General features: G+C 49.1%; 6 protein-coding genes across 6 annotated transcripts in view; 3 read left to right on the forward strand and 3 right to left on the reverse strand.

Annotated features, from left to right (window-relative positions):
* The window catches only part of PFICI_13945 (uncharacterized protein), a gene marked incomplete at both ends in the record, with an annotated part of 2,805 nt that extends 2,116 nt beyond the window's left edge, over nt 1-689 (forward strand). The window contains one exon of the mRNA XM_007842526.1: nt 56-689. Coding sequence (XP_007840717.1) covers nt 56-689 — 634 coding nt within the window. The remainder of the gene's footprint in view (nt 1-55) is intronic.
* A 649-nt stretch (nt 690-1,338) lies between these two features.
* Nucleotides 1,339-3,259, reverse strand: PFICI_13946 (uncharacterized protein; the record flags this gene model as incomplete). The annotated part of the gene is made up of 5 exons (XM_007842527.1): nt 1,339-1,619; nt 1,681-2,352; nt 2,411-2,737; nt 2,795-3,069; nt 3,135-3,259. 5 exons carry the CDS (start codon nt 3,257-3,259, stop codon nt 1,339-1,341), a joined length of 1,680 nt encoding a protein of 559 aa, XP_007840718.1.
* Nucleotides 3,260-4,343: 1,084 nt separating this feature from the next.
* PFICI_13947 (uncharacterized protein) lies at nt 4,344-5,294 on the reverse strand (the record flags this gene model as incomplete). Its single annotated transcript, XM_007842528.1, has 3 exons — nt 4,344-4,593; nt 4,652-4,853; nt 4,910-5,294. 3 exons carry the CDS (start codon nt 5,292-5,294, stop codon nt 4,344-4,346), a joined length of 837 nt encoding a protein of 278 aa, XP_007840719.1.
* Nucleotides 5,295-6,367: 1,073 nt separating this feature from the next.
* PFICI_13948 (uncharacterized protein) lies at nt 6,368-7,125 on the forward strand (the record flags this gene model as incomplete). The annotated part of the gene is made up of 2 exons (XM_007842529.1): nt 6,368-6,903; nt 6,966-7,125. The coding sequence occupies 2 exons, from the start codon at nt 6,368-6,370 to the stop codon at nt 7,123-7,125; spliced, it is 696 nt and encodes a 231-aa protein (XP_007840720.1).
* Nucleotides 7,126-7,241: 116 nt separating this feature from the next.
* PFICI_13949 (uncharacterized protein) lies at nt 7,242-9,020 on the reverse strand (the record flags this gene model as incomplete). Its single annotated transcript, XM_007842530.1, has 1 exon — nt 7,242-9,020. One exon carries the CDS (start codon nt 9,018-9,020, stop codon nt 7,242-7,244), a length of 1,779 nt encoding a protein of 592 aa, XP_007840721.1.
* A 1,959-nt stretch (nt 9,021-10,979) lies between these two features.
* On the forward strand, nt 10,980-11,303 carry PFICI_13950 (uncharacterized protein; the record flags this gene model as incomplete). Its single annotated transcript, XM_007842531.1, has 1 exon — nt 10,980-11,303. The coding sequence occupies one exon, from the start codon at nt 10,980-10,982 to the stop codon at nt 11,301-11,303; it is 324 nt and encodes a 107-aa protein (XP_007840722.1).
* Nucleotides 11,304-11,920: the final 617 nt, after the last annotated feature.

Consider the following 11,920-nt stretch of genomic DNA (forward strand, 5'->3'; position numbering starts at 1 on the left):
CGCTATTACTGCGGCGCGAGATCCTAGGAGATAAACATCGAGATACGATTTGGAGTATGGCGTCTCTTGCGGCGACGTACGGTAAGCAGGGGAGGTATAAGGAGGCGGAGAAAATGCATATGGAAGTGCTATTATTGCGGCGCGAGATCCTGGGAGATAGATATCCAGATACGATCGAGAGTATATCGTCTCTTGCGACGACGTACCATAAGCAGATGAGGTATAAGGAGGCAGAAAAGATGGAAACAGAAGTGCTGTTACTGCGACGCGAGATCCTGGGAGATAAACATCTAGATACGATCTGTAGTATGGCGGATCTTGCGGCGACGTACTTCTGTCAAATGCGATATGCCGACGCCGAGCGTATTGAAGTGGAGATTCCAAAACTGCGCCAACAAATACTTGGATCCAAACACCCGGATACACTCCAAGCCATGGATAACCTAGCTGATACATATTACGCCCAGGAAAAATACCAGGAGGCAGAGGAGATTTACGTCAAATTGGTGCAAATGCAACGGGAAGTCTTGGGAGAACAACACCCAGATACGATCAAGAGTGTGTCGCGTCTCGATGCATGCCGGCGTGCTCTGGAAGCATTGCTCAAGACTGACAGTGACGCGGGAAGTGACCTGGGAAGTGATATAGAAACTAATGGTGTTTCAGTAGCAGGACTATCACTTGAGTAATAGAAACAGCGATCGAGTACGCATCCTGAAAGGGCTTTCCCCCCGCAGTGTCTCTTGAGAATGCTGGATTAGTACTCAGAGCGCTGACGGCTGGGGAACCCTGGTGTTGTATTTTTTTTTTTTTTCCCTTTGCATTACTTGAACAATATTCAAGGCAGCGACTATTGTTTCCTTCGAACCCTTTCCTCATGACGTACTTGAATCTTCTCGCCAGACAACAATTTTGCTTGCTGCAGCGACAATTCTCTCTCTATGCTGTGACACATCGGATAGAACAAAACAACATATCACGCCATCGTACATTCGGCCCCATGGCCCTTTTTTTTTTTTTTTTTTGTGTGTGTGTGTGTGTGTGTGTGTGATACTGATGCATTTCTTATTGTGCCACCATCTAGAGTGTCGACAAATTATGACACTTTGTACAATGTACGCAAGACTTGCAGTGGTTGAAGGTACGAATTCCAAATTAATGATGCAAACAGGGCGGCGATCATATGTTTAATGGGGAGATGATGTGTTTTCATATGTCTGGGGAATGGGTAGGCACATTTATTATCTTTTCGATCCAAGTTGAATCGCTTGTCAATTCTTCAAAATGCAAAGATATTCCATCCTACAAGCGCAATTCGCCACAGTTGCTCTCATGCCACTAAATTTCCATCATGTAGGCTGCTGAAGACTCCAAGTAATTGCAACGTGCATTCACGTCCAGGTCTTTGACAATCTTGATACCAGCATCCTGGATGAGCAAGACAGCCGTCTCATTGTTACTTGCGTTATATGGTGACCATTGCGGTCTGCCTGCCGACGAACTGACGGCTTTGTTCGGATCCAATGCAACAGCAAACGAGATAAAGTAATCTCTCATCATCACGGCCAAGGTGTCATTCCCCGGTACAGTAATGGGACCATATGTGAACTCGCCCGAAGCTATGCGTGAATGATTAGTGAAAGCATGTGTGATATTCGTTTCTTTAATGATTACACTCACGATTAATATAATCTGAGAAAAGATATGGCCCGGTCGCACCATGAAGTTGAAGGCCTGCATCAAAAATCATTTTATATGTCGGCACGCCCGCCCGAGATGCGGCCAGAGCCATGTACTCTGTGGGACAATTGACGAGTGCATTGCCAAAGAGGGCATCCCTCTGGACGAAAGCGCTGCTAAAGGACATGTTGCCACCCAACGCGGCCTCAAGAGCCTGAATGACATTCAAAGCCTCAATCATGCTGGCGTTGTACGTTGAGTTTGGGTATAGTTCCAGAGCGTCGACGAGAAATGTCTCGTTTGGCCATAGACGTTCCAGATCCGATAGTACCTCATCTGTCGTGGTAATGGACACGTTTGAAAACGAAAAGCCTTCGTTGCCATCGCGGTCAATGAGGACGGGCACTTGCTGGAAATGCCCTTGGCTGAACGCCTGGAGGGGGCCTTCCTGGATGATATGTCCATCAACGGTTGGGCCCCAGTAAAAGGTTCCGTATGCATAATCGCCTTGGTTGTAAGCAGTCTCGAGCGACTTATTGGTTGCGAGCTGGATAATTGATAATGGCGCTTTTCGTAGGCATTCTGAAGACGTGCAGTTGGCTGCCTGGACAAACGTCTCATATTGCTTGTTCAATTGAGCCTGGTCCAACATTGGGGTCCACCATGGATACTCTGTGTCCGGTTAGGAGATATGAACACTTCTTTTCTTGTGTGGGAGAGGAATAATCACCTGGTATGGCGGCACGGAATGGGGCTGGTGCTGAGCCTCCATACATGGTCATCTGTAGACTGACGGAACCCCCACCAGCACTTCCTCCAGTGATGGTGACTTTTTCAGGATCGCCACCAAAAAAGTGTATATTTTGCTGAACCCAATCAAGCGCCGCTCTCTGGTCGAGAAGGCCAACATTCCATGAGCCATTTGCGGCAATCTCGTCCCCGGCCAGAAAGCCGAGGGGTCCCAAGCGATATTGAATAGCCACGTAAATCAGCGTACCCTTTGCCTGATTGACAATACTGGCACCAGGAAAAGAACTCGAGCTGCCGCCTACGTAACCTATGGAACGGTATTAGCAAAGTCCCGAGGCGACGGAAGAGCCGCCATGTAACTGACCTCCTCCATGAATCTGCACCATGACTGGGAGCTTATCGCAAGCCGCAGATATGGGCGTCACAATATCGAGCAACAAGCAATCTTCATCTTGTGTGCCGCTTGTGTTTGCATAGATTGACGCAGCCCATGCCGGACTGCTCTGGAGGCACATTGGCCCACGCTGACGAGCATCAATAGAGCCTCGCTGATCACAAGACTTGATGGGTACAGGAGCTCTCCATCTCAGATCCGAGACGGGTGCTTTGGCGTAGCGAATGCCATAGAATGAGTTGGTGCTGTGAAAGGATCCGAGTCAGCAAGTCCTTTTCATTTGAAATGCGCCTCCAGTGAGAATAATCACCCTGCAGTGTCATTCTGCACACCACGATATTCCACGTTGGCCCCCGAGACCACCACTTCTGACGCCTGTGCGAAAGGCGTCAGTAATACGAGCAGCCAGAGTTTCCGCAGATTCGAGGTACGCATATTTGTTGTCGTTTAGACCCGCAATTGGAATGATGTACAGGGCAAGAAGGATGGCTGATGTACAGCAGAGTTGGCGACTAGAATTTGATACACAAAATCTGACCGATTGGCACGAATCACAATAAGATGCGGTTATCATGTCGCTGCTACCCGTCAGCAAGAGACTTGGAACATTTATTTATCATTAATTCAAAATAGCAACAGACACAGTCAGTCAGACCCCGCATGTAACTCACGCAAATGACCAAATGCATTTCCATTGATGGCCGCCATAATTCGGCGCATCTCAAGTTGCCCTTTGGCCGAAAGTTGATCAACAATCCATGGAGAATCCTTGTCGGCACAGACATGCGGCAATGATAATCCGTGGAGAATCCTTGTCGATGCAAGCTGTAAGTCGCACGTCATGACAGAGCACTTATGGTATACAATAAAGCCGAGTCCGGATGCGATCGGTCTAGTGTCGCATTTTCGGGTCCGACCCGAGATTACCAACCTAGACAGTATGTTGTACTTGTCCTTTGGAGCGCGGTGAATTTGCGTCGGAAAGATACATGTCTGGCAATCTATGGATAGCTCTTTAACTACATTGCCCAACAAGATGGAAACTTGTCGGCCGAACTAGTAGCGGATCACTTCGAAACTCAAAGGCAATGAAGACCTTGTCAATTTTGACCATCATTTTTCTGCCAGCAGCATCCGTTGCCACGGTGTCTTTTGCCAATATGTTTAAATTTCGGGACAACGTGCAGGAAATTTGCATCTACTTTACAGTTGTTGTTCCTCTTACAGTGCTTCTGATGCTCGGGTGGGTCATGTGGCTGTCTGTTACACCCGCAGGTGGGATCGGCAAGGGAAAGGGCCCAATAGTTAGACCTGTACATTTTCATATGTTCAAGAGGATTGAACGGAATCAAACTACAAATAATATTCTGGGTGGTTCATTGCAACCCCTCTATCATTGCAGAACACTATTGTCTACTCAGATTCTTCCATCCTCAGTGATGACCTTGCGTGGAAGTTTGGGATTGCTCATTCTTTCCGAGATTTGACGACATCAGACTCCTAGACACTTCGACCTAGCTCAGAGCCCAGTAATATCCCCAAATCTATACTGCGCCCAGCTCAGACTCCCCTCGGGAAGTGTCCAAAGCCGGTGCCCAACATCAGCTCCCGCAGCGCCCGCCGCGACAAGCATTGGAAGAATGTGCTCAAACGTTGGATGCGCCTGTCTGGCGTCGCCGCGGGCCAGCAATGCCGCCATCCTCGCCTGCCTGCCCTCGGGGGGTGCGGCGACGGCCTCTTTCAAGGCCTCGTCAAAGCTGAGGGTATACCTGTACACGCCCGTCAGCTTCAGCATTGAGATTGCTCAGTAGTAGACCAATAACTTACGGTCTCGTTGATCCTGTACCTCTCGTGGCTCGAAAGTCGTGCAGATTGTGTACAGCCATACCTGCGCCGACGATGAGAGTACCGTGATCGCGTAGGCCTTCTAGCGCCTGACCGACGCGGTAATGCTGGTTCGGATCTTCGTTGCCGAAGAGCGAGACCTGTATAATAGGCACATTCAATGGATTCTTTTCAGGGTCGAAAGCTGTTTGCAGTGTCGTGTTAGTAAAAAGCCATGGTCATATTCGTCCGTCTACATACCGACAATGAAGCCAGCCCAGACACCATGGTCAAGACCGCGGTTGACTCTCTCGACTTGAATACCAGCAGCCTCGAGCCGGCCAGCCACCATTTCGGCAATCTCGGGGCTTCCCCTGTTGGGATATTTGCGCTCGTAGAAATGCGGCGGAAAGCCATAAAAGTCATAAATCAAATCCGTCTCGGCGGCCGTGTTGATCTGAATGGTACTCGGGCCGCCCTGCCAGTGGGCGGAAAAGACAACCACGGCCTTGGGCTTGACCACGGTGGTGATTTCGTGTCCGACTTGGGCCAGCTGGGCGTAGGCGGGGTGTGTCGTGTTTTCCAAAAAGTTGGGCCCGCCGATGCCGAGAAAGTAGACGGGCATTCGTGGTGAGACTGTAGACATGGTGATGGGGTCGTTTTTGGAAGATTGTTGTGTGATGGTTTGCCAAGAAAATTTCAGGTTCTGCTGAGAGGGATAATGAACAAAAGCGATGGCTAAAAGTATCAAGAGAAGGGCTGAATGATACATGTGTCATGTGTTGGAGCTTGCGAAACAATAAACAATACTGAGATTCGGTTCGTTATATAATAATCCAATTGATAGACTCATTCCTATGTGAACAATGCATGATTGAAGAGCGACTGCGAATATGCATCGCGCGTCTTGCTCGGGTGCCGAATCTGGTGACGCCGTCGTTCACATGGCAGTGATCTATAGCATGGTGGAAAAAATCATATGAGGCGTATGTTGCAAATCGACCAAGCCGACTATAGTCAAGAAAATTTCCCTAGAAAGCGTATCAGAAACTACTTGTGCCTATACACGACAAATGTGTCAATGAATAGTCCGTCTCTGCACGAGTAGTCTGCAGGGGTCAAGAAAGGTAAAACGGGAAGTCGACCCACCAAGCGCGCGGCTTGGCTGCCTGCTTACATGATTCTGAAGATTGCGAAATATCAGGTAATCAAGGCGTTTTGATCTAGGTGGTTCGGGGGGGCAGCTGCATGAGATCCCGCTTACTATGTACCCGGACATACTTTTCTCTGCCTTTCGGCTAAACCAAAGGTAGCGCTGCTCTATAATCAAAATCCTAGTCTTGGCACATCCCGCGCGGCTTGTGGGTCTTGACAGCCCATTCCCGCTACGGCTGAAGGATTCGGGGGTGGACCTTGGGAGGTTGGTGGTGCGTTGGAGATTGAAGGGCATTGGACTCTGGTCGTTCTTGATGCATTCGCAAAACTATACGTTCTGTCGCTGAGTCGTGGTTTCTCCGCTTACAAATCCTCGCAATGGAAGAGAGACATGTCAAGGGCGCTTATCAACTTGGATGGGATATAAAATGCGGAATGTCTCTCTGTTCATGTTGGTTTTGAAACGGAGGTCCCATATGCAGTCATCAATTCACAGTAAACCCCACTAACCTAGACATTTACCGAAATCATCACAACCCCCTCATCAGTCTCTATTACAAAATCATGGCTTCCAAACCTGTTGTACTCATTCTTGGAGCTGGACCCAGAATCGGTTCCTCCGTCGCCAAAAAGTTTGCCAGCAGTGGCTACAGTGTCGCCGTTGCCTCGAGGAGCGGCAGTGGAACCAAGAACGACCAAGGCTTTCTCTCCTTGAAGGCTGATTTCTCCAAGCCAGACGCGATACCCGGCTTGTTTGCAGCCGTAAAGTCAGAGTTCCAGACGGCCCCGAGCGTCGTTGTCTACAATGCGGCATCCATGACGGCGCCTCCCAAGCCGGACTCTGTTCTGTCCATCCCGGCAGCGAGTGTCACTGCTGATCTGAACGTCAACACTGTCAGCGCCTATGTGGCTGCTCAAGAGGCCGTCCTCGGGTGGGAAACGCTACCGAAAGAGGCCAAGAAGACTTTTATTTACACGGGCAACGCCTTGAACTCGATGATTATGCCGTTTCCGATGGGTTTGAACTTGGGAGTGGGCAAGTCGGCGTCTGCGTACTGGATTGGTACAGCCGACGCCTTGTACGTGCCTCAAGGCTTCCGGTATGTAAAATCATGACATGAGATGTTTTCGCAGTATCTTCTGACATGATTGTTTCTTCTAGATTCTTTTACGCCGATGAGCGCTTCGAGAATGGAAAACCGGCTAGCGGAGAAGTAGATGGTGAGGCACACGGCGACTTCTATGCCCAGCTAGCCAACCACGAAGGAAAGGTGCCATGGCTGGCCACTTTTGTGAAGGGCAAGGGTTATGTCCAGTTCTAAGGACCGGTCCGAGTCGCTACAGCCTAACGGGACAGATTCCGAGGCTGGAGTGGGTTACAAGGTCCAGGGTCTTGTAGAGATATCATCAGTTGTCTCGACTATACCAATTCTCTCAATCAAACCAGCAATACAAGATCACCTTGACTTTTGAAACACGCCGCAAAGTCGATATTCTCACTATCGGGAGCGTCTCGCTTCTTCCATACGCTCTCCATAATGTCTCGTGCCTTGTGAACCGTTCCGAAAACACTCGGCGGTTGTAGTGTATTGACTAAGACGCGCAGCTGGTCTTCTTGTGCACTTGTCGCCATGCATCCGGCGACGCAGAACGGCCAGGCCATGGAGCGCAGCAGTGCTGGCGATGTTATTTGGGATGTGAGAGCCTCGATAATGCCGTCGACCGAATTGCGTACAACGGCCATGTTGGGCTGCCATCCGTATCTCACGACGGATAGATAGATCAATGCTGCGTGCGCCCAGACTCGAGTGACCAATGAGTTTTGACGGGCATGTGCATGTGCTTTAAAGCAATAGCTCTCTGCGAAAATATCGAGGAGGTTCTCTTCTTTCTCTTGCGGCGTGGTTGATTGTTCATCCAGATACATCAAACGTGTTCGCAGCGTGTTTTCAATCACGTCGGCATTGCGCTCGAGCTCCAGATGGTCCAGTGTCCCAGCTCTCTTGCAATGCTGCTTCCACGAATCCAGCGAGGCAATCTTGGCTATTTGGAGTAGTACCAGGTTTTGACAGCCTATAACAGCTTCGAGATCAATCGGTGCGTCAAGACCATCTTCGTCACCTAGCAGACTGTCAAGCATGTCGTAGAGCTTTGGAGGCTCCTGACGGCTGGTACTGGCAACAATGTCATCGAATATCAGAAGGGCGGCCGAGAAGCCCAAGGCAGACTGCTCAGCACTGGGAACATTAATGTTGAGAGAATTCGCAATCCAGGAGGAAGGTCCGAGACGCGTCATCAAAGTGTTGAAGTCGATGCCGCTTCTTCCCGGCTCAGCACCATCTACTGTTCCCAAAAGTTGTTTGAAGAGGGCCAGAGCCGCATTCAGGTGCGTCTGGCAATTTTCAAAGCTCAACACGGCCAGTTCAAAACGCTGGACTTGCATGATGGATGCCAAGACGCGTACGGAGCCATAAATATGGTCTGAAATGTCACCAGGTCCGCGCATCACCTCCAGCGCCCGTCTCAATACTTCAAAAGCATCCTGGGTTTGTCCCAGCACCTTGTTACAAGGCACATAGCAACCAGTCGTCTGCGCCAAGGCGAAAAAGTAGGAACTTTGGCACAGAGTTGCTTGCCGGACCACGGGACTGGTCAAGACCATTTCGAGAATCCAGCTTTTCCCGCCTTGCAAGAGTGACGGGCGGTAGAAGGGAAACAAGAATGGCAGTACTTGTTCGATGTAAAACGTCAGTAGTAGAGCGTCTGATGGTCCAACTTCTGTGTGTTCGCGTGTATCCTTTCTGGCGCTTTTGCAACCAGCACCGCATGTTTCCGACTCCAACAGCACGTCCTCCCGAGTACCGGGCGTTCCGTCGCGTCTCGCGGCCGCGGCATTCTCACGTCGGCGTTCTGGTAGAGTCTTTGGGGTATCATGATCGGCGGGCTCCTCAGGCAGCTGGACGGGTCGTTCACCTCGACGCCAACGAGCCTTTTCCTTGACCTCGCGCTTCAGTCTTTCGGCCATTTGTTCCTGTCTCTTTCCGCCATCCATCCATTCCGGCTTGTCATAGCTGTAGTGACATGTGATTTCCAGAGTTGTGCAGGTGCCACAAACGGGATGTTTCTCATCGCATTTCTTGCGCCTGAGCCGGCAAGTCCAGCATCCGCTGAAGCTTCTCACATTGTTCTGAGTACCATAAAACGCGTGGACCTCCATGATTTTCTGACCAGAGGAGTTTCGATGGAAGTATTCTAGTCCCACAGTGCAATCCTTGACATATGTTGTTCATCGAAGCTAAAATCAATTGCTTCAAGGTTCTGTACAACTTGAAATGCACCGCGCCGCCCAGCACCCAGTCAGCGAAGGAGGGGTCTAATGTGCATACCCGGCTTACCTAGCGCATCTGCTTAGAAATACAGAGACACTTTGTATTCAGCAGATGCCAACATGGAATGCCAATACCAGACAGCCTCGTTGCTTTTGTACGTCGCGGTAGGATAATTTAAACTCTATACTACTTTTCAATATTCTTTGACAAATCATCAGAGCAGTTATCCCTTTACGCAGCGAAAAGTGAGTAATTGAAGCGCATCCAAGCACCACATGTGCCACCAGTTAGCTGGACTGTATCTTGAATAGATACTGGCCCACGCATGAGTATTCATATATATTCTTCAAACCTTGAATCATTATCAGAATCATTATCATGTCCATCTCCCACGACTCATCCACGGGGTTTGTTAGTTTCAAGACCCACCTGAATCAGCTACCCATCCGTCGGTCTGCGACTCGGACATGCAACACCAACATCCTTGAGCACCATTCTGACTATATTCTAGACGAGTCAGCCGTCTGATTTACACACACAGGTCAGTCTCGTCACCTACCTGCCCAGCACGTAACATTTTCTTGATCATATCAACTCGTCCCCTACCTTCCCATTCCGCCATCCGTACGTAATAGTGCCTATACTCCCCACGATCTTCCCACAAGCCACCATATTATACCTCAATAACAACCCGACCACCATCCAATCACGCAACAGTGAGTCAACGCATCGTCAACCTAGTCGGCGATACAACCTCCGGGGATGTGGTCTAGTGGTATGACGTTTCCTTAGCATGCGATACAAGCATGGAAAAGGTTCTGGGTTCGATTCCCAGCTTCTCCACATTTTTGTCTGTTTTCTACTTGATTGCAAGTTCTCTTTTACCTTGATTCCGTGGTTTGTACATGTCTTGTATAGTAATAAGAGCTCGCTCTTCAACAACAAATCAGTTGCTCGGCTAGCTCAGTTGGTTAGAGCGTCGTACTAATATTCTCTCATCAAGAATATCAAGTTATGCGAAGGTCCTCAGTTCAATCCTGTGGCTGAGCAATTCTTTTGCCTTTTTTTCCCCCTCTGACTCTCTAGTTTTTTTTTTACCCATCGTGATTTTTTGTTTTTCTCGGCCTAGTTTAGTGTGGAGTCGCCGGAGGAGTCGGGGCGGAATGGTGCCGACATTACAACCCAACGCGCATAAAGATTGTCCAGTATGACATGCGGGCGTGTCCGCACCATATTGTGCATTTGGAATCTAGAACACCTTGTGAACATGTCATGAGAAGACTTCATGCATACCAGAATAGTACAGGATAGAACGATCATAGCAAAGATTCCCTGATAGGATAGTGTCCCCAATGACATAAAAGGCATCTTTTATCAATGCCGAGGCCCATTTAATGGGGCAGTTATAGTGGAGGCAGAACCCCTCGATTTCGGATTGGCCGGCGAGCTGATAACCCTGTCGATTTGGACAAAATACTGCCTCGGTCTCTGCAACCTCTTTTGTCTGTCTTTTCTGCGGGACTTGATAGTGTTTGTCTCGACACCCCTAATTTGGCAATGAGTTCTGAACTATGGAACCTGGGAATCGTCTTTGGAAAGTCTTGCTGTTCCACTCTGCTTAGCAATCAGGGGGGTGGGTTTCCACGTGGATGGGCATTGAACGGGAAGCTTTAACCGTACCAAGGTATAAATATAACATAGACATCAGCAACCAATTTGCACGTCGTTATACTTTGTGTGACGCAACATATCTCTAGCAAAAACTTACAAACCATATCATATCCCATCATATTCAACCCTCGGTCTCAACAAAAAGATAAAAAGTCAAATAAAAGCAAGAAACAAAAATGGCTCCCGTTATTCTCAACGTTGCCTACCCATCAGGCTCCGACTTCAACGTCGAGTACTACACCAGCAAGCACATTCCCCTGGCCGTCGAGGGCTGGAAGGCCATCACCAGCGGCCTCAAGGACTGGAAGCTGTACACGCCCCTGGGCGACAACTCGCCCTACGCCGCCGTCCTCGAGGTCACCTTTGAGAGCATGGAGGCCCTCGTCAGCGTCCAGACCAAGGCGCCCGCCGAGCTGCAGACCAAGCTCAAGGAGGATCTCGTCAACTACTCTACCAAGCCGCCTTCCATGTGGGTCTCGGAGCTCAAGGCTAGCCTGTAAAGCCAAGGAAAAGCAGAATGGCAGAATTGAGGCGTGGAGCGAAGCCCTCTGGTGAAAGGATGGCGGACTTGAATGAGTTATCCATGGAAGGATCTCGGGAGTTTTGATGAAATATGCAACAGAGGTAACCTTGAGAGGCATATGGGACATCAACTGATGGTTTTACAAGCGAGAGGAAACCTTTTTAGCGGTCGCAATACCAATTTTCGGAGAATCAGCATTCCGATGAATACATTTTATTCAATCACATCGTCAATTGGCCCGAAAAGCGTGTGTCTGGTTCGAAAAGCGTGTGTCTATATTGAATGCACAGCTGCAATACCGAAATGCTGTCATTGCGCAGAACATGGTTCTTGCTTTTATCCGTGAAATCTTCGCAGGAACAACGACGACCCAGAATGCGGGGAAACTGGGGGCGTTAATCGACACTGAAAGCCAAGACAAGACCCTCGCACCGCACGTACGGGTATTCATCGTCACAATACAAAGCGAGAACATGACCACAAATAACCTTTTTGGTAACATTCCATAATTATTCCTCTTCGGCTCGGAGATAATGCTACAAAATTTTGGATAGCTGAAGTGTTATGATCATCTCGTGTTTTTTTTTTTTTTTT

The sequence above is a fragment of the Pestalotiopsis fici genome (assembly GCF_000516985.1).
Source record: "Pestalotiopsis fici W106-1 unplaced genomic scaffold PFICI_Scf_12, whole genome shotgun sequence".
Lineage (NCBI taxonomy): Eukaryota > Fungi > Ascomycota > Sordariomycetes > Amphisphaeriales > Sporocadaceae > Pestalotiopsis > Pestalotiopsis fici.